Source organism: Macaca thibetana, chromosome 8 (assembly GCF_024542745.1).
Source record: "Macaca thibetana thibetana isolate TM-01 chromosome 8, ASM2454274v1, whole genome shotgun sequence".
Lineage (NCBI taxonomy): Eukaryota > Metazoa > Chordata > Mammalia > Primates > Cercopithecidae > Macaca > Macaca thibetana.
In genome coordinates this window covers 1,753,865-1,775,226 of record NC_065585.1, presented here as the reverse complement: position 1 = coordinate 1,775,226, position 21,362 = coordinate 1,753,865, and the positions used below count along the sequence as shown (strand labels likewise).

General features: G+C 62.8%; 1 protein-coding gene across 1 annotated transcript in view; it reads left to right on the top strand.

Moving 5' to 3' along the window:
* The window catches only part of RHPN1 (rhophilin Rho GTPase binding protein 1), a 100,236-nt gene extending 97,618 nt beyond the window's left edge, over positions 1-2,618 (top strand). Inside the window, exons 12-16 of the mRNA XM_050801010.1 lie at positions 400-594; positions 1,072-1,148; positions 1,371-1,517; positions 1,606-1,767; positions 2,234-2,618. Coding sequence (XP_050656967.1) covers positions 400-594; positions 1,072-1,148; positions 1,371-1,517; positions 1,606-1,767; positions 2,234-2,449 — 797 coding nt within the window. The 3' untranslated portion in view covers positions 2,450-2,618. The remainder of the gene's footprint in view (positions 1-399; positions 595-1,071; positions 1,149-1,370; positions 1,518-1,605; positions 1,768-2,233) is intronic.
* The last annotated feature ends 18,744 nt before the right edge of the window (positions 2,619-21,362 follow it).

Sequence of the window (21,362 nt, the reverse complement as noted above, 5' to 3'; positions counted from 1 at the left end):
GATGGAGGGCCCTGGGGGCTCAGGTGGTCACCAACAGTGGCAGGGTGTCCCCCACCACACTCACGCTGTTTGCCACCTGGTGTCCCCATGCTAACGAGTTGGGCCACCTACCTATCCCTGGATGCCCTGTGCCTGATGGGTGACGGTCCAGCACAGGGGCCCCAGGAGTGCTGGCAGCCTCTGAGCAGGTGGGAGACCCCTGGGAGCAGCTTGTCCCTGGCCCCTGCTCTGTATGAGGCAGAGCCCTCCTGCACAGCCAGCTCCTCACCCCTGTGGCATACGCCTACAGCAAAAGTGGCTGTGATGAGCCCCACAGCCCTGGCTTTGCCCACTCCTTCTGCCACGTACCAGGGCCCACAGGCCCACATGGTATGTGACGTCCCAGTGCCCCGCGTACAGGCAAGGCACACCTGAAGCGCGCCATCCTGGGGCAGGAGGAGGCGCTGCGGCTGCACGCCCTGTGCCGCGTCCTGCGAGAGGTGGACCTGCTGCGGGCTGTGGTCGCCCAGACGCTGCAGCGCTCACTGGCCAAGTACGCGGAGCTTGACCGTGAGGATGACTTCTGTGAGACTGCCGAGGCCCCAGACATCCAGCGTGAGCAGCCAGGGCCTGTGTGGGTGGCTGCATCCCCGGCCAGGGTGGGGGCCTTCATCCTGGAGAAAGGGAGGCTGATTGCCTTAAAGATGCAATCGCCACGATGAATTCAACAGCAGTAGCACTTTCCAGGCCGCAATCTCAGGCCCACAGAGCTGCCGGGCCCTTCAGGGGCCTGGGGGATGGCCACGCCCCTCAGCCCCTCCCTCCCTGCACTGGCCTACCCTGAGGGGAAGCCCACAGACCCGGGACAGGCACACCTGGGACTTCAGGGAGGGATTCTGGGAGCCACTTGTGGCAGAGGAGGCTATGTGTTCAGGGCACCTGGGGCAGCTCCCCCCGCCATTGCAGTGCGGCCAGGCCAGAAGGTCAGAGGCAGGGCCTGTGTGCGCTCGGGGTCATGCCCTGCGCCCTGGAAAATCCCCGGGGCAGGTCTCCACAGGCTCCCAGCTTAGCTCTGCTCTTCCACCCTCTCAGCTAAGACCCACCAGAAGCCAGAGGCCAGGACGCCGCGCCTGTCCCCGGGGAAGGGGCCTGACATCTTCCATCGGCTGGTGAGCACACCCGTCCCCAGACACCCCCAGCACGGGCAGCTCGGGCTGCGTGGCTCTGACCAGCACGTGGCCTCAGGCCGTTGATGGCGGTCCAGCCCTGCCCACCCTCCTTGTGGAACCCCACGGCGTCCCTCGGTGCACAGGTTGGATGGACGTGCTGATTAGGCGGGGTCTCCTCAGTGTATGACCCAGTTGGGCCTCTGACCTCTGAGCCCCCGCCAGGGGCCCCTGTCTGTGTTCTCAGCCAAGAACCGGTGGCGGCTGGCGGGGCCCGTCCACCTGACCCGAGGGGAGGGGGGCTTCGGCCTCACGCTGCGGGGAGACTCGCCTGTCCTCATCGCTGCTGTCGTTCCAGGGAGCCAGGCCGCGGTAAGGGCCCCACCGGCCCCCTGAGGCTGAGTCCCCAGTGCCAGGCAGGGTGTCCTGTCCCCGCCTCACCATCCAAGTCTCCCCACAGGCGGCCGGCCTGAAGGAGGGTGACTACATTGTGTCAGTGAACGGGCAGCCGTGCAGGTGGTGGAGACACGCAGAGGTGGTGGCGGAGCTGAAGGCTGCGGGAGAGGCGGGTGCCAGCCTGCAGGTGGTGTCAGTGCTGCCCAGCTCTAGGCTGCCCACCTTGGTGAGCCCTGGGGGCCCCGGAGGGGTGGTCCCCAGCCTGCCGTCCCCACCCTGGCCCTGGGCGTGCCCTGGATGCTTGAGCAGCATTGGGAAGGGGAGGTGGGGCTGCGGGTAACCCTCCCCGGGCCGCCTCCTGGGCAGGGGCCACCTGTGCTGTGGCCTCCATCTGAGGGCTCCTGCCCTGACCCCGAGGATGCTGAGCCCACCCCTCACTGGGCCTCTGTATCCTCAGACTGGAGGCTTCTGGGCCAGGTGCTCCATCCCAGAAGTTTCATCTACCCAGCATGGTTGAACCAGGGTTGGGTGAAACCCGTGGGGCCCCTACTATGTGGTCACCCTGATGGGAGCCCCCAAACAAGCCCCAGTGTGCCAGCCCCTTCCAGGTGGTTCTCACCCCTCCCAGACTGGCTGCAGGTGGGGACAGGCCAGCAGTGGCTGACCACAGTCTATCTCTGTCCCTGCTACAGGGGGACCGCCGACCCGCCCTGCTGGGCCCCAGGGGGCTTCTAAGCAGCCAGAGGGAGCATGGCTGCAAGACCCCGGAATCCACGTGGGCCAGCCCCCGGCCCCTCCTCAGCTGGAGCCGAAAAGCCCAGCAGGGCAAGCCTGGAGGCTGCTCCCAGCCCCGTGCCCCAGTGAAGCCAGCTCTGCCCTCATCCTCGAAGTGCCCAGGGTGGCTGTGAGGGCCAGGCTCCCTGCACACCTCAGCCCTGGCTCCAGCTGGTGGGAAGCACCAAGCATGCCCTCCCCACCCAGAGGACCTCTGGGCAATGCCTGCCCCGCCTCATGCCAGAGGCTGCCTCGGGCACCTGCCTGCCCATTAAAGACTATGGTCAGACCTGTCTGAGCCCAGTGATGGGAGCTGTGGCCTCTTCATCCACACACAGGAAGGGTGCCAGTCCCTCTGCCGGTCTGAGGTCAGCTTCCTGGGGCTGCCCCACCCTGAGGGCTCCTCACAGGAGGTGCTCCTCACAGCCATCACGTCTGTGCCCCCGGGCTCTGTCCACCCTGCTGCTGCCCTGGGCACAGACCCTGAGGTCTCAGTCCTGCCTCCGGCCAAGTTTCTGCCTGGTGCCCAGTGACTCCTGCTGGGCACCCCTTCGCTCGCTGCCCCTCCACCATGCCACCATGCAGCAGCCAGGCACACCCACAGCATCCACAGACCCCTAGGCCGGGTCCCAGACACGGCCTTCCCTGAAAATACCTCCTGTTGTCCTGTCTGTGCATAGAACAAGGGACTCCCCACCTCTGCACCCTGTGCTTGTCACCCCGGGCCCTGTGCTGGTCATCCCAGCAAGTGTCCCCTTTGCCCAGGAGTCCCCAGTGTTGTGGCCCAGGTCTCATGGTGGCCCTAAGCCTGCCAGCCCTGCTGCCCACCTTGCTGTCCTGCTCCGACCATAGGTGCCACCCTCCAGCTCCTGAGCATGTCACCTCTCCCTGAGCCTGGGGCCTGCACGGGCCCCCAGCCCTCCCCAGCCTGCTTGCGCCGCTCCTGCGGGCCTCCACAGGCCGTGAGCTCTCAGTGTTTCAAGCAGGGGAAGTGGGGGCTGCCTCCAGGCCTCCATAGACTGGGTGGACAATGGCCCCCAAAGGCAGTCAGCAGGAGCACCGCCCCCAAGACCCCCACAGCAGTGGGCTCAGGACCTGGGCACCAAGGGGAGGGGGTGGGAAGGGCTGCAGAGCAGGGCAGGCCCGAGCTGCACCCGAGAGCAGCCACGGAGCCTGAGTGGGGGTCCTCACCAAGGGCCCCAGGGCCCAGCACGTTCTGAAAGGGACAGGGCTGGTGGGAGTCATTCCCTGCAGCCACCAGGGGGCAGCCGCCACCTGCTTAGCAGCCCTGGGTGGCGGCACAGGCAGGTGCACCTTGGGAGGGCTGAGGCACAGACCCCGGGTAGCAAGGCAGCCCCCAGCTCTGCAAGACCCCTGCCCTCTCGTCCAGTCCCTTCCGAGGGTCCCCAGGTGGGAGCAACCCGCCCTGCATCCCAAGCTCCAGTTCCAGGGTCCAGGACCCTGTGCTGCCACCTCCCTCGTGCTTCAGCCAGGAAAATGGGGGTGCGAGTGGGGTGTTTGGGGTCCCAGAGATGCAGGCGCCGTGGTGCCATCTTCCTGGGCGGGAGGGTGAGGCTCTCCAGCCTTCCTGAGCCGGGGTGGGGGTCCAGGTCCCCCATTTGCCCTCCTGGGAAAATCCCTGTCTCAGCAGAATGGGCCAAGGTCATGCAGGTCTCCCCAGCACATATTAATTTGGTTAATAAAACTGTGCATCAAGGAGGCCACCTCCTGTGGCCTGTCCAGACCCAAGGTGGGGACAGAGCTGCCACCTGCCTCCTGCACGGTGGGCGCCAGGCCACCATAGGCTGGGGGAGGGGGCTTTTGCCCGGAGAGCATGCCCCTCCCCACCACAGACCCCTGGGGTACGCCCAACCCATCCCACCCCTGCCCACACACACCCCTCCCCTGGCTGCCACCAAGCCTGGGCCTGTGATCCTGGCCTTGCTCTCTGCCCCAGGCCATCTTGTCCCCTGCTGCCCCCTCAGGGGTCTCCCTTGGGGCTGCCTCCCCGCCATCCGGTCCCTCTGCCACAGAGTGGGGGCCTCGCAGCTGGAGTCACACGTGGCTGGGACCCGGCTCCTGTCACCGCCTCCATCCTGTGAAGTGGAGGAAGCCTGGTGCACAGGGGTGCTGTGGCGATGTGGGAGGCCCTGAGATCCTACTGCCGGCCACGGGGAGGGGGGCGGAGGTCCCGGGATCTGGAGTCCTGAGTTCTAATCAAGGCAGGGCTGGGCAGGAGGGGGGTCCCCCTCCCCACCTGCCACTTGGGGCTGCTCCTGGGGCAGCAGTGAGCCCCACGCCAGAACAGAAAGCGGATGCCTGCCAGCCCAGCCCCTCAGGCTCGGACCACGCCCCCCGGATGCCTGCCAGCCCAGCCCCTCAGGCTCGGACCATGCCCCCCGGATGCCTACCAGCCCAGCCCCTCAGGCTCGGACCACGCCCCCCGGATGCCTACCAGCCCAGCCCCTCAGGCTCGGACCACGCCCCCCGGATGCCTACCAGCCCAGCCCCTCAGACTTGGACCACGCCCCCCAGATGCCTACCAGCCCAGCCCCTCAGGCTTGGACCACGCCCTCCAGCCTCTGTGGGAGTCCTGCCAGATAGCCCCTGGGCTGCAGGAAGGGACCGCGCCCCATCCCATCCTCACCCCTGCAGCAGCTGGTGGCTGCCTGCTGGGCACAGGGGCCTGCTGGACAGGGGACTACCCTGTCCAGCCCCCCCAGGGACTGCACGTCCACACTGGCAGCTGAGTCGGCAGTGGTGGGCGGATTTGGGGAGACATCACCATGGCTCCAGGAGGCTCTAGGAGGCCTTGAGGACTAGTCAAGGGTGTGATGCCAGGCCTGGCAGGACCTGCAGCTTCACCCCCGGGGCCAGTTGTGGCCTGTGCCCCGCCAGAGGGCAGTGCAGCCCCTGGGGCCAGCACACAGGGCGGCACCTGTGCTGAGCCTGCCCTAGCAGGAGGCGGCAGGTCAGGGTCCTGTCCCACCTGCCCAGGCTGGGGAGCAAAGCAGGATCAGGGCGAGGCTGGGGGAAGGCAGGGCTGGCCGCTGGGGAGCGCTCAGTCTGCAGGCTGTGCGGTGAGAGCCACTGGCTGAGGCTTCCCAGGGGGCACAGCTGCCCCGAGGGGCCGGCTCGAGGCTGTCCCTGCAGCAGCATGTGTTGGTGCTTGCCTCACCCCCCAAAGCGCCACACCTTGCCATCTGCAGAGCCCATTCTCTTCCCTTGAAGTCCTACTTGCACACTCCTGGGCGTTTCTGGCTAGCACCTTTTTGGCTTTTAGGGGCAGGTTAGTGTCCCTTCCTCAGATGGCCTGGCCTGGCCACACCCCATGCATGGGCCTTAGCCCCCACTTTCTGGCCCAGCCTTATCACTTTGGTCACGGTGTCACAGACGGGCCGAGGGCAGGGACGGCACCAGCATGTCCATGAGTGCCTGAGTGTGTCGGGCATATGTTGCCTAGGAGGGAGGGGCCGGAGCCTAGGAGCTGCTGAGGCCACGGTATGGTCCAGACCCCACTCCCCATGCCCACGCAGAGCCAGGGCCGACGATGGATGTTGAGCAGCGCAGGGGCCGAGGGTGCACCGGGACCGTGTGTGCACCCTGCCCAGGCGCCAGGCCCACGGGGTGATGCTCCATTTTCAGAGTGCTCCCCAGGCAGGAGGCTGGGCTGAGCCTGAGTTGCCTTCCTTTCTGCTTTGCCAACAGAAAACTGCCGAGAAGGGAGAAGGCGGACTCCGTTTTGCTTGGGTCAGCAGTGAGCAGGATTAACGCAGGAAGAGGGAGCGGGGAGGGGTGGGAGCAGGGGCCTGGGGATGGACAGGGCTGGGAGTGGGATTGGAGATGGATTGGGGGGCACGAGAATGGATGGGTTGTGGGGGCTGGGGACAGACCGAGGTGAGCCAAGGGCAGAGTCCCCTACTTCACTCTCCTCCTCACCCCTTCCCAGCCCCTCCTGCCACCTCAAGCCAGCAGTTCCAGAAGACGAGTGAACGCACACCACCTGCAGGTGTTGGGGGTCAGGCCCTGTCCAACACCCTCGTCCCACCGCACCCTCCCACAGTCCCCGGAGCAGTGTTTTCCCTGTTCCCCACGGCCATGGTCAGGATCTGTGCCTGTACGAGGTGGGCCACGATGGCCAGTGGGCTGGCGAGGCTACAGCTGTCCTCAAGCGCAGACAGCACCCGCGGATCATCTGCAGACATGGCGTAGAGGTCCAGAGAGCCCGGGGGTTGATCCTGGAGGGGAGCCGCGGAAGGCGGGGGACTGGGGGCGCTCCACGAAGCTCCAGAGAGAAACCGGCTCCATGGGCTTCAGATCCCCAGGACGGGGGTGCTGGGCAGCTGGGAGGGGCCCTGAGGAGAAGAGGGCATGGGGCCCAGACCCAGTGAGGCCTCAAGCCAGGGTGGCGGAGGTGGCAGTGGGGGCTCTGGGTCACCTAGGTGGTGCTGCTGTGCATGGGAGAGGTGACGGGCCAGGTCAGGCCACGGGTAGCAGACAAGCTTAGAGGGCTGAGTTTAGCCTCAGCTTCTCAGCACAAGGAGAGAGGCTGACAGCCTGTGGCCGAGTCCTTAGCCACCTCCAGGGCACTCACGCCTGCCTGTGGCCACTCTAACCCTCCCAGTGTGAGAGGAAGAGATGGGACTCCAAAGACACAACCCCACCACCCTCCCCACCATCACTGGGGTCACTGCCCAACCCCTCTCCCCTTCCACCACCCCTGAGGTCACACACATACCACCATTCCCTCCCCAACTCCTGAGGCCACACCCCCCACCACTCTCCCCAACCCGAGGTCACATGGCATGTCACTGTCCCCCCCACTGCTGACATCATGTCGCCTGCCTCTGTCATCGTGTGGACAGCACATACCCCACCCTCCCCACACCAATCTCTAGTCCCCATGAGGCCATCACCGGTGATAGCAGTTCCCCTGTCACTGCCATCCTCACCTCCAGCTCACTCCTCTCGGCAGCTGCCCCGTGGCCATGTTCCCCTCACCCCCACCACGGCCTTTAGTGCATTAGCTTCTCTGCCTGGTCCCCACTGTTTTTGATTTGTTTTGTTTTGTTTTGTTTAGATGGAGTCTCGCTCTGTCACCCAGACCGGAGTGTAGTGGCGCCATCTTGGCTTACTGCACCCTCTGCTTCCTGGGCTCAAGCAGTCCTCCCACCTCAGCCTCCCAAGTCGCTGGAACTACAGGTGCCTACCCCCACACCCGGCTGATTTTTGTAGAGACATTTCACCGTGTTGCTCAGGCTGGTCTTGAACTCCTGGACTGAAGCCGTCCTCCCGCCTTGGCCTGCCAAAATGCTGGCATTACAGGCGTTAGCCACCGCGCCCAGCCTCCACTGCTTTTTTCTTGGCTCCAGAGAGCAAGGTGGGACAGGCTGGGGATCTGCAGTGGGGGTGACTTGACCTCTCCAAGTCAGCAGGAGGAAGGGGCACCCACTTCTCCAGGGCAGGGTGGGCGGCAGAGGCTGCAGTGCCGCCCTTCTGCCCTCCTGTCCATCCTCACGGCCACTCATTGCCCGTCGGCAATGACTGAACACCTGCTGCTGGGCGCTTTTGCCTCCCAGGAGCCCCTGGAGCCCTGGCCCCTCTGCGCTCTCCTTATGTCCTGCACATCCCAGTGATCCTTATGACACGTGAGGTGCGCCTGGAAGTCAGAAGATGATGCCTAATATCTTGTCACGGAGGCCCCAGGTTCCTCACCTGCAGGCAGAGCTGCTTGAGGGCGTCTTGCAGATTCAGAGCCTTGACAGGGTCCCCGATGCTTCCTGAGGACCAGGCCCAGTCTTGACCACATCTCTGTTCTGCCCACAACTCCCAGTGAGCCGTAGGGGAGGGAGATGCAGTCAAGGTCGGGGGTGAGCAGGCCACCAGCTGGGAGATGCATGGCAGGCTGACCTAGGTTCAGCTTGGGAGAGCCACCGGACACCCTCTCTCTCCGCCACGCTGGGCTCTGGGCTCTCAGCGGTGAGGACAGGCCTGGCTCTGCGGGGCTGACCATCTGGGGGCTGAGATTGCATCTCAGGGCAGGAGGAAGCTTGAGGAGGTGTGAGAGGCCTGGCTCCCGCTGCGCCTCCAGGCGAGCACGGTGTGGAAGGAGTGTGGGTGCGGGGAGGAGAGGCAGGGATGGGCCAGGCAGGGCTGACAGGGGAAGGCAGGAGAGGGCAGGCCGCCTGTGGAAGGGGACCTGGGCCTCTACGGGGGGCTGCCCCAAGAGGTCATTGCCTGGGGCACTGTGCCCATGCCTGGTGGATGCTTCTGGCACCCTGCATCCAAGGACCAGGGGGCACCACCTCAGAGCACGGCGTGTGAGGGTGCTGGGTGGGGTGTGGGGAGCGCCAGGGGATGTCCCAGCCTGGGCATTGGCAGAGGAGGGGCAGGTTGGGGGTTCAGCCCAAGATGGGCCTGCTGGTTAGCGGATGCCAGTGGGTGCCCACGGGGGCGGCCTCCAAGTAGCTGCTGAGTGCACACTCTGTGGCTGGAGGGGGACTCAGGGGGACCTGGGGGTCACCCAAAGCCGTGGGAGAGGGTTGGGGGCTGGAGCTGATTGGAGGACTCCCTGGGGACCCCTGGGAGACGAGTTTGAGGAGACTAGGGGTGCAGGGGCTGTGCCGTGGGTGGGGAGGAGGGGAAGAGGAGCGGGAGGAGAGAGAGGAGTGGGGAAAGAGGAAGGGAGGAGACAAAACTGAGCTGAAGTGGTGAGCTCTGTTCCCCTAAGGGCAAGTACAGCCCGGCTTTGGGTGGGGCCCCAGTGGAGGGAGATAGGCAGGGCCCCTGCGGGTCAGCAGCCCAGGTTGGGCATGGGGTGGGCCCTCCTGGGTCTGGGAGCCTGAGAGCTGCTGGGGGAGGCTGGACAGGAGGCCTGGGCAGGTCCCTCTCAAGGCTGTCTCCTCTGGAGTCAGGGCTCTGGCCTGGCCCTGTCCACCCCTTCTGGGAGTGGGGGCTCCAGCTTCACCCTCCTCACAGGGGCTCTGCCCCAGAGGCTGTACTATCTTCAGGAGCCAGCAGCCCAGGCACCGAGGCCCACGCCACAGAGAGGCCTTGCCCGCAGCCTGGCGGGGTAACCCCACAGGGCACCCACCCCAGGATGGCTGGGCTGCATGCCCGGGCATAACTCAGTGTTCACCTGGGTGGGGATTGGCAGCCCCCGCGGCTCCGGCTCCCCCCACACCCGCTTCGGCCCCTAGACGGTGCGCCAGACATGCATTAAGGCAGGAGTGACTTATCGAGCTGTCAGGGGGAGCGTTTTAAGACAGAATTATAGGGGAGAGGAAAAAGATTTTTACCAAATTAATGAAAAATCAATGTGGCCTCAAAAATCCATTAGCCTTCATAATACGCTGGTTCCAGGCTGAGCCGCACAATCCGATGCCGGCTGTTAAATTCGCCGCGGGCCCTGCCCACCATTCACCACTGCACGGTGCTTACTCCTGAGAGCGACACCTGTCCTGGGCCCAGAGCCCCTGGGGACCCCTGCCTTGGCTCCCTGACCACACACACAGGCTGTGGGGAGCCCTGGGGTGAAGCAGTGTAGACGGGGCAGTGGTGTGGACGGGGTAGGGAGTGCACTGCTGGTTTTGGTGGTGTCCAGGGTAATCAGCTGCCAGGGTGGCATTGCCGGGGTGGCAGAGGGCCTGGTGTGGTGTTGGTGAGGGTGGTTAACAGTGACAGTGGCGAGTGACTGTGAGGTGAGTGACCTGGTGTGAGTGACCGCGGGGTGAGTGACTGTAGGTTGAGTGACCTGGGGTGAGTGACCAGGTTTTAGTGACTGTGGGGTGAGTGGCCTTGAGTGAGTGACTGTGGAGTGAGTGACTGTGAGGGTGAGTGACCTTGAGGGTGAGTGACCGTGGGATGAGTGACCGTAGGTTGAGTGACCTGGGGTGAGTGACCAGGTTTTAGTGACCGTGGGGTAAGTGACCAGGTTTTAGTGACCGTGGGTGAGTGATCAGGTTTTAGTGACCATGGAATGAGTGGCCTGGAGTGACTGTGAGGGTGACTGACTGTGGGTGAGTGGCCTAGAGTGAGTGACTGTGGAGTGAGTGACCGTGGGATGAGTGACATGGTTTTAGTGACCGGGGGTGAGTGGCCGTGGGATGAGTGGCCTGGAGTGAGTGACTGTGGAGTGAGTGACCAAATGACCATGAGGGTGACTGACTGTGGGTGAGTGGCCTGGAGTGACTGTGAGGGTGACTGACCGTGGGTGAGTGAGTGGCCTGGAGTGAGTGACGGTGGAGTGAGTGACTGTGAGGGTGAGTGGCCGTGGGGTAAGTGACCTGGTTTTAGTGACTGTGAGGGTGAGTGACCTGGTTTTAGTGACTGTGGGGTGAGTGACCTGGTTTTAGTGACTGTGGGGTGAGTGACCAGGTTTTAGTGACTGTGGGGTGAGTGACCTGGTTTTAGTGACTGTGGGTTGAGTGACCAGGTTTTAGTGACTGTGGGGTGAGTGACTGGGTCAGTAACCGTGTGGCCGCGTAGAAACAGGGTGGACAACATAGGAGGCTGCTGGTCTTGAGGCTGAGCCAAACGGGCTGTGAGATGTTGGAAAGAGGTGTTTGTACAGCCGTAACAGTGACCTTGGGGTGGCCAGGCACCCTGAGTAGGACGTGGACAGCTCCCTCCTGGGAACATCCTGTCCCCCTGCCCACCTGGAGGCCCTTTGCCCTTACACAGGTCACTTGCTGGGTAGGCAGAGCCAGCGTTGTGGCCCCAGGGAGGTCTTGGGACAGCAGCAACCCTGATGGAGCCTGGAGCAGGTGGTTCCAAGGGGATTCCTTCCTTCCCCTGAAGAGGGAGACCTCCCCTCCACCTCGCCCTGCCCCCTGCCCATCTGAGCTGAGATGGGGCGCATCCAGGTGGGGCGGCTGTAGACAGAGGGATTGCCTGAGATCTCCGTGTGCCCAACATGTAACAGGCGAGGCACTGGGAGTCTAGATGGATTTTTTATTACATTGACAGAAGTCTCTCTTGCCCTGGTGTCTCCTTGAATCCCAGCTTAAAACTCTCCCTGGGGCCCTGACAGCTGCCTCCGTCAGTGACCCCCTCCCTCTGATCCCTCGCAGAGAGGCAGGGCCAGCAGCAGTCTTGTCCCCACCTCCCTGAAGGGCTCTCCATGGGGCAGGGCAGGACTCCCAGGGAAACCACCCCTCACCTTGCAGTCCAGGGGCCCTCAGGCCATGTGCATCTGGCAGCTCCCCTCACCTGGGCTCCTCTCCCCGGCCCCCTTGCCTCACCCTCCTCCAGCCAAGACCACGTTGGCACATGGCCCACCTGCCTGTGCCCCACCTGGCTCCACGTATAGGCCCTGCGCACCCAGACAGCACTTCCCAGTAGGTTTACCCTCCCTCTGGAGCTCCCGATCCCCTTCTCACCGCATCCATCCACCCACCCATCCATCCATTCATCCATCCACCCATCCATCCACCCACCCATCCAGCCACCCATCCATCCATCCATCCACCCACCCATCCATTCATCCATCCATCCATCCATCCATCCACCCACCCATCCATCCATCCATCCATCCACCCACCCATCCATCCATTCATCCATCCACCCATCCATCCACCCACCCATTCATCCATCCATCCATCCACCCATCTACTCATCCATCCATCCATCCATCCATCCATCCATCCATCCATCCATCCCCACCCACCCATTCATCCATCCATCCATCCACCCACCCACCCATCCATCCATCCATCCATCCACCCACCCATCCATTCATCCATCCATCCATCCATCCACCCACCCATCCATCCATCCATCCATCCATCCATCCATCCACCCACCCACCCATCCATCCACCCACCCATCTATCCATTCATCCATCCACCCATCCATCCACCCACCCATCCATCCATCCATCCATCCATCCACCCATCCACTCATCCATCCATCCATCCACCCATCCATCTATCCACTCATCCATCCATCCATCTGTCCATCCACCCATCAATCCATCCATCCATCCATCCACCCATCCATCCGACCATACATCTATCCACCCATCCACCCACCCATCCACCTATCCATACATCAACCCATCCATCCATCCATCTGTCCATCCACCACCAATCCATCCATCCATCCATCCACCCATCCATCCGACCATCCATCTATCCATCCATCCACCCACCCATCAACCCATCCATCCATCCATCCATCCATCCACCCACCCTCCCACCCACCCACCCACCCATTCATCCATCCATCCTCCCATCCACTTATCCATCCACTCACCCACCCATCCATCCACTCATCTACCCATCCACCCATCCACCCATCCACCCATCCATCCATCCATTCACCAAAGGGTCTCTAAGATTCTCGTGGGATTCCTGCCCTGCTGCAAACTGGCCGCCCAGGAGTCCTGGCTCTCACAAACCTTCTGCCCCGACCCTCACTGGCTTGGCCTGGGATCTTCATGGGCAACAGCTCATGCAGAGCCTAGCAGGCAGAGCCAGGGAAGGACAATACCAGGGCTGGGAGGAGGGGACACTCAGGGTGCTCCCACTTGCATTGAGTTGGGGAGCCTCAGCCCAGAAGGGAGTGCCTTTGCCCAAGGGCACAAGCTTGAAGGGCAGTGGCAGCACCAGCCCCCACTCTGCAGCGCCCCAGCCGGTGTGTAGCTGTCTCTGGGGCTCCAGCACTCGACTCACTCAGCCCTGCTGGAGCCAGCCTGGCCACGGCTGTGGTCTCATAGATCAAATCCCAATCCAATTCATGATTGGTGGATTGGTGGGGTGGGTATGGGGGCCCCAGGACCTGTCTGCGGTTTTCCGGGTTGCCCGGCTCCAAGGCCCCAGAGGCTCCCAGTGCCCACCAAGCACACCTGTTTCCCGTGGTCAATCTGGTGGATGACACGCACCAGCCATGAATTGCTCAGGCTGGCAGGCCCACCCCAAGGTGACCTCCGAGGGGTACCCAGGGCTGGCATAGGGCCCATGTCACAAGCAGCCACATTCCTGGCTTCTCAGCCCCTCCCTGCAGGTGGAACGCACCCTCTCTTGCTGGTCTCTGTCTCTGTCCTGGAATCTTCATCCTTCCCCGATGTGTCTGTCTGTGGGTCTCATGTGGGTATCTGGGGTCCCTGCTCCCTCCTTCTCTCTGGGTCTGTGTCTGCCTTCTCCCCACCAGCCCCACAGCCTCTGAGAGGCCTCCTCCCTCTCTGTTGCTGGGGGCCCTCCCCTCAGGGTGCCCCTTGGGGCTATCTGTTCTCACACCTGGGAGGATCTGGGATGCCCAGGGCTGGGCATCCAGTAAAGCCAGGCAGGCCCTCAGGGCCACCAGGCGCCTGGGAAGGGGTTGTAGCTGCCCCTGGGTGCGGAGGTCACAGCCACTCCCACGCTTCGACCTGGGGCCAAGGTGGAGCTCAGGGACCAGGGATTGGGTCCTCCTGCCCAGCCTGGGCAGCGCTGAGTGCCACTCACAGCAGTGGGTGGCAGGCCTCAGCTCTGTCCCCTGCCCTAGGGCAACGTTGGAGTCCCCTCGGGCCTCTGGGTCCGTGGAGCAGTGTCTGGTGGGGGTTGAGGTGGGAGGAGGTGCTTCTCCACGTCCGTGCTCACTCCGTGGCCTCTGCTGGGTGGACGCCCCTCCCCCAGGCCCAGCCAGGCCCTCACCTGTCTGATCGATGTTGGGGCACATCTGATGCCGGAGCGGATCTGCTGACCCAGACCTGGCCTGCCCCCTGCCGCCCCCACCTCATCAACCTCATCAATAGCAGATCATCCGGCCTGGTGCTGCCTTCAGCCCCCTGGGGAGCTGGGGCAGGAACAGTGGCCTGGCCCTGGAGCCATAGCAGGGCGCCATCCTGAGAGACAGGTTGGGCAGCCAACTGGTGGCACAGGGCTTCAACACTCAGCCCATCTCCCCAGTGGATTCTTAAGCCCGGCAGGGCAGCCCCCCCAAGGCTGCCTGGGGCCTCCCCCAGGCCTCACTCCTGGGACTTTAGCACAGACATTTGGGCCACTGACCCTCAACAGGACTCTGAGACTGGGCCAGCCGGGGCCCCTGCAGGAATTCCTGGGCACATCGCTTTCAGTTTGGAGAATTGCTAACAGGCAGGGCGGCCCCAGAGCGTGTGGGGCTGTGGGGCTGTGGGGCTGTGGGGCTGTGAGGCTGTGGGGCGGGTGGGCCCCCATCACAGGGTGTCCACAGGGAGGCCCAGTGGCCCTGCCCGGTTAGAGAGCCCATGGCTCACTGTCCCCAGGAAGAGGGTTCAGAGCTCCTCACTGGGCCTGCCCGCCACCTCCTGGCTTTATTATTGCCCTTAGCACTCCTGGCTGGGCAGTTCACACGAGGCACAAAGGCCAGGGATGCACAGATGGGACAGAGAAGAGATTTACCCACCTGGGGCCAAGGCCTGGCCCACGAAGCGTGGCAGCCAGCGGGTAGTGCTGTGGTGAGGGTGGACGTGGGCCACCCAGCCTCCACAAGCCCATCCAGGGCGAAGAGTGTCTGTTCCTCCCAGGTGAAGGCTGTGGCCAGGACAGTGGAGCAGTCGGTCACGGGCAGCTTCCCTGGGAAGGGCCCTGGGGGCTTGCAAGTAAGGGAAGAAATCCAGGCCCCTGCCCCAGCAGGATCCTAGCGGTGTACTTCTGGGCTGGGGTCCTGCCTCCCACTCCTGCAGAGTCTCCTCCGCTGGGGTTCCCTTCCTCTCTGTGTGCACAGCTGACTTCCTTTCCTGAGCCGTGGCGATCCCAGCACGTCCAGAGCAGATGAGGGAGTGGGACAAAGCGCGAGAACTGGGGTTCACCTCTGCTAGGGTCTCCTCTTTGTGCGTTTGTAATGGACGCGTGAGTTCCCCTGAACAGGGAAAGGCTTTTTCTTTTTTTTGCAAGGTCTCGCTCTGTCACCCAGGTTGGAGTGCAGTGGCACGATCATGGCTCACTGAAGCCTCTGCCTCCTGGACTCAAGTGATCCTCCCGCCTCGGCCTCCCAAGCATCTGGGACCATAGGTGCGTGCCACCACACCCAGCTAGCTTTTTAAATTTTTTGTTGAGAAAAGGTCTGCTTATGTTGGCCAGGCTGGTCTTGAACTCCTGGGCTCAAGTGATCCTTCTGCCTCAGCCTCCTAAAGTGCTGGGATTGCAGGCATGAGCCACTGTGCCCAGCTAATTTAAAAATTTTTTTTAACTTTTTTTTTGAGACGCAGTTTCGCTCATTGTCCAGGCTGGAATGCAAAGGCAGATCTCGGCTCACTGCAACCTCTGCCTCCAGGTTTAAGCGATTCTTCTGCCTCAGCCTCCCGAGTAGCTGAGATTATGGCCATGCGCCACCACTCCTGGCTAATTTTGTATTTTTAGTAGAGACGGAGTTTCACCATGTTGGCCAGGCTGGTCTCAGATTCCTGACCTCAGATGATCCGCCCACCTCGGCCTCCCAAAGTGCTGGGGTTATAGGTGTGAGCCACCACACCTGGCCTGATTTTTTAACTTTATTTTTGTCTTTTGTAGAGACAGGGTCTCACTCTGTTGCCCAGGCTGTGGTAAATCCTTGAATAAGTTTGTGTGTTTCTGGGTTGTGGGTTTTATAATGCACATAACATGTGAGCTCAGCTGAACAGATAAGCACTTAAATAGACAAAGAAGAAAACACTTGAGACTTGTTTACTATCCACTCTGGGAACCTGGGTTTTTGCTTGCCCTGGAAGAGGCTGGGTCCCAGCCGTCTATTCTGCAAGCCCTCCATCCCTATGGGCTGGAGGAGTGAGGGGACCTGCCCAGGGGCAAGTTCTTGGTGCACAGGTACCAGGATGGAGTTACCCAAAGGGGAGAAGCACAGTCCTCCCTGGGAAGGGGCAACTGCAGAGGGTTTTGAAGAATGAATAGGAGTTCTTTAGGCTGACTGAAGAAGCTTGAAACAGCATGGTGTGGGGAGGTAGGGAGGAGGGAGAGGAGGTCAGGCAGGCCAGCTCCTCCTGGGGGCCGCAGAGGAGGTTTTGGCAGGGCCAGAACTTGGGGCAGGTCACCTGGTCACCGTGGGGAGTGGGTTGGAAGAGCAGCTGAGAGGTTTCCTGGGACCCTGATACAGCCCCTTCGGTCCGGGGGCTGGACTTGTGCTCTTATTTTAGCACCCAGAGAAGTCCAGAGACCTGTCCAGGGTCACATAGCACTAGAGACCTGGCTCGGTGGGACCTAGACACTCACCTACTGGCCTGTTCAGGGCTGTCTGTTGAGGCTTGACGGGGAGTCCCCGAGCGCAGGCCTGGCCCCTGCCCCCAGCATCCCTTCCCTGCCCTGGCACAGTGTCTAGGGGTGCACAGGGGGGCTGGGAGGAGGCTGGGTGGGCCCTGCCGTGGGGGGGTCGCATTTGGCTGCTCCCCCTCCCCGTGGCTGACTTGCGAGGAGGCTGGGATTGATCTGTTCTTGGAACTGGCGTTTGTGAATATTCCTAAAGAGGAAAATCAATCAATTATCCCGGAGCAGGGCCATTTTTCTAACTGGGAGAACAAGCAGTTTTATGCACCTCGGAAGAGCCTCCCGGGGTCGATCGTGGCCGGGCCGAGCCAGCTGCCCTCTGAATCTCTCCTGGACTGGCGGTAGCCCCCGTCTCTGCAGGCAGCCCTCCCACGGCCTCACTCTGCCTGCTGCCAGGTCAGCATCCCCCACCTCTGTGTGGCAGGGAAGCCCAAAGACGCCTGCCGGGGCTCCAGGAGGGGAGTTGAGGCCCCTCGGTGATTGGACCGAGGCAGAATCGCTCCTTCTGTTGAGCCCCAAACCCCACTGCCAAGACAGGGCCCCAGGCCTGAAGACCTCCCGCCAACCCGAGAGTCCCAGGCATGGGGATGCTCCCACTCCAGCCTGCCCTGTCCCAGACTCCAGCCCAGTGAGGGTGCAGAGTGCAGGGCAGGTGCAGACAGCAGTGGCCGCCTGCCAGGCCGGGAAGCTCCAGTGGTCTGAGGGTCCCAGATTCCACCGTCAGCGAGGGAACGCCTTCCCCGCAGCCCCAGCACTGACTCCTCTGTTCCAGGAGCTGGACCCTGCCTGCATGTGGCACCTGCCCCCAGCCCTGCTCTTCCCAGAGCCCTTCTGGCCTGGGCCTGCCCTCCGGGGACTCCCAAAGGGTGCCTGGCTGCAGGGCCCCGCCCATGCCCTTCTGCGCAAACCTTGGGTGCTCTCCCCTCCCACCGTCCCCTCCTGGACTGTCACCGTTCCTCCTAGGGGGCAGTGACAGAAGGGGCCCACCTACCCATATGCCCCCCAGTTCCCTCCATCACCCCGACCCTGGAAGGAGGGTCAGGCTGGACTCGTGAGCCCCAGGACAGACTGTCCCGAAATGGTCACCTCCCGAGCCCAGTGTCCCACTCAGACAGAGCTGGGCCTCCATAGAGGACCCCACAGGACAGCTTGATTATTTAAAATTGTGATTATGGTAAAATGTGTTACGATTTCAGCCATCTCTGAGGGTGCACCCGAGTGGTGTGAAGCGTGCCCACATCCTCATGCCTCCAGAATCTTCCATCTTCCCAAACCGACTGTTCCCATGAAGCGCTCCCTCCCCAGCCCGGTCCCCGGTCCCCACCCTAATTCTCGGAGCCTCAGAGCCTCAGGTCACTGGGGTCACAGCGTGTGTCCTGTGTCCGCCACCTTCGCTCAGCGCAGGGTGTCCCCGAGGGGCTCTGGCGAGGGGTGGGCATCCTTCTGGCTGGCAGGTGGCAGGAGTCCCTCACCTAGGAAGGGCAGTGGAAGCCAGAAGCCCTGAGGATGAGGGTTTGAGGGCGGATGTGTGGGGGTGGGGCCGCAGTAACTACCGGCCAGCAGCAAATGGACAGCTCACGGCGGCCAGCAGAGAGCGTTTTTAATGGTCCCTAAAGCCCTTGGCCAGTCAGCGCTGAGCTCAGCATGCCCTCAGTGAGCCTGGGAGGGGCGTGGGGCAGCCCGGGACCACCCCAGACATCTCCCACTGCCGCCTCTTCCCTGCCAGGGCCCCCAGAACCCACCCAAGAACTCAGGGGCAGGGCACAGAGCCCTGTGGGTCCCCAGACCCCGGCGTTGACCCTTCCACGCTGGGCCAGAACTGCCCTGCCCTTGGGGGCTCTGCAGGGATACTCGGAAGCTCCGCCAGCACCCCCGCCCTATTTGTCACAGGGCCCATTAGGTGCTGACAGTTGCTTCCCCATCTGCCTGGCTGGGGCGGGGCCGAGGTCCCCGGAGCCCGTCCATCTTGGACCCTGGGGTCTTCCTCTTCCACCTCCGTCTGTGCTGGAGGCCTCTGAGGGCAGCCTCCCCCCAGCCCAGGCTCCGGGGCTGTCTTCCAAGAAGGACAGCAGGGAGGAAGCGTGGGAGGAGGCGGCTCCCCGGCCAAGAGGGCAGCGCAGGGCGGTCCTAGCACCACCATAGTCCAACCCTGGGGATACCAGAACCCGGGGACACCTGCCTGGGCTGAGGGAGCCCGGAGCTGATTTGTTCGCTCTCCCGCCCCAACAAAACTCACTCAGCTGGGGCTTTGGGCCTCAGCTGCCGATCACCTGGGTGAGAGGGTTCGTGGGAGGCCAGTCAGGCTCCAGGCAGCCCAGACAGGGTCCAGCCACCGGCCTTGTGGGACTGAGCCACCGTTGGCCCTGGGTGCCAGGTGCTGGGGAGAGAGCCAGCGGCTCCCCGGGGTTCCCCTTGGTTTAGCACCCAAGCCCAGCTGTGGGCACTGGGGGCCCAGGGCCTCTAGGAGCCTCCTCTGGGCCTGTGGGGAGGGTCTGGCAGCTTCTTCAGTCTTCCCAGAGGCTGTGGGCAGGCCTTGGGTGCAAGAGATAGCCTGGCCCGGCACTGCAGCTGCCCTGGGGTCAGGACTGCCTGGCAGGCTGTGATTTATTTATATGACCCAGCTTATTTATTTATAGGGTTCTTGATGGGAGGTGCGGGCCCTGGCCTGCACCCCAGAGATACGCAAGCCCCACTGCAGAGGGGCAAGGACGTGCCCCTGGGCCGTAGCCAATGCCCACTACTCCTCCGGGAGGCAGTCCTCAATTGCACACTCCCCTCCCAAACCCACCTTCTCCCTCGGTGGGGAAGCAGAGGCCACAGAGGTGAGCATCAGTAGAGGCATGTCAGGACACAGCACAGGGCACGATGATGATATCAGTCTGACGTCACCACATATGTCAAGCCCTGGCTCCAGGCTGCCCCCCACGCTCGCTGTGGACCTGCTGGCTGTGGCTCCGTGAGGGTTGGAGTGTCACGGGCACCAGAGCTGGGCGGGGTTGAGGTGGTATAGACCCAGCCAGGCTCTGCGGCCACCAGACTCCCCTCCTGCCCTTCACACAGGGTCTCCAGATAAAATTCAGGACACCCAGGTACTTGTGAATTTTCGACAAGCAATGAAATTTTTTTAAGTATAAGTATATCCCAAACAGTGCATGTAAGATATACTTACACTAAAATGGTTTTGCTGTTTTTTAAATCAGAAATCTAAATGTAACTCTGCCCCCTGGATTTCTGTTGCTAAAGCTGGCTGCCCTCCTGGCACTGGGCAAACACCTGCCCAGAAGCCCCCAGAGGACAGAAAGATCTCGCCTTGGCAGGGGTGTGTCCCGGGAGGCTGGGACAGGCTGGCCACCTGTACATCACTGTCCTTGCCCTGTTTCCTCCATATTTCAACTTCCCACTTGCCCTGTGCCCCCGTCCCCGAGGCCCGGATTAATTTGAGAAGGACAATGTTTATATTAACCATTCATTTATTGACGTCTGCTTGCTGGGTCAATGGCCAAATTTATTGTCTCACAAGATGGGCCGCATTGAGCCGCGTGCAGCCTCCACCCTCCCCTGCCAGCCGGGGCGATCGGCCGCTGTCAATACGCAGACCGCTGACCTTGGGCCTGCAGTCTCTGCTGGGGGCTGGGATCTCCCGGAGAGGCTTCAGGAGCAGGGAAGGGGTGGGCAGTGGGGTTCACCCCTGCACCGCCCCATTGCTCTGCTTGACAAGGCCCACACTCACCCCCACAGCGAGGGGGGCACTGACACAGGCTGAGGGTCGGGCCCAGGCAGGGGGAGGGTACAAGCCCTAGAAGAGAGGCCCCTGCGAACCCGGGGCCACACCCCTGCTGGGCACCTGCTAAGGACCGGCTCAGGCTGCCAGTCTGATGGGGGAGGCAGTCACCAGATAGCCCGGTGAAAGACAAACGGTTTCGTGGACTGAGGAAAGGAGACTCTGGGGGTCCCAAGCCCCTGAGGAGACACCATCCATTTGGAACAGGGAGGGGCAGAGAAGCCTGGGGAGGGGACAGAAAACCTGGGGGCTGGTTGTCCTCCCCCACCCCGGGTCACTGGGCTGTCATCTGGGCAGAGAGGAGCACTAGGGACCTGCGATGGGGTGGGCACAGGTCTTGGGATACCCATGCCTGCAGGCCGGCCCCACAGGCTGGCTGAGGGTGGGAGGGGTGGGAGTGTGCCAGGCGCCCTCCAGCCCCGGGCATAGACCATGTGGGCCTTGTTCTCCCTCTGTCTCACGACGTCCTGTGGTGCCTTCAGGTGCCACTCCACACCCCTCTCCAGGAAAGACCCTGACCCCCAACTCCCAGGAGTCCCCCAAACCCTCATAACCTCAACAGACACACCTGGGAGCACTCCTCAGAGGAGCAGCTCGGGCACCCCAAGCTGAGGCCGGTGCCCACCCGGGCTGAGCCCAGACTCCCGTCTAGAACCACCGGGCTCTCCTGCTCCCAGACAGCTCAGTGCCTTCATTCAGCAGCCGGCCCTGCTGAGCGTCCCCCAAGCGCGGGGCCCTGAGGAAGAGCTGTGACCCAGTGGACTAAGACCCCTGCCCTGCAGGGCCCAGCGGTGCGACTGGGTGGGGGCGGGTCCAGCCACAGTGTCCATCAGCAAGGCGGGAGGGGCTCGAGGGCAAGGTGGGGACCTGCAAGGGCGTGGTACGCACGCAGGGTCTGTGGACCCCTGTGCAGGGGTGAGCGGCTACAGGGCCGAGAGGAGGCTGTGCAGGGGTGACAGGGCATGCCAGTTGTGTGGGAGTGGGAGAAGGGGATCCAGGGTGAGCAGCGGGCCCGAGATGGGGGCGTCTACTGGAGCCTCTTCCCGGCTGCCC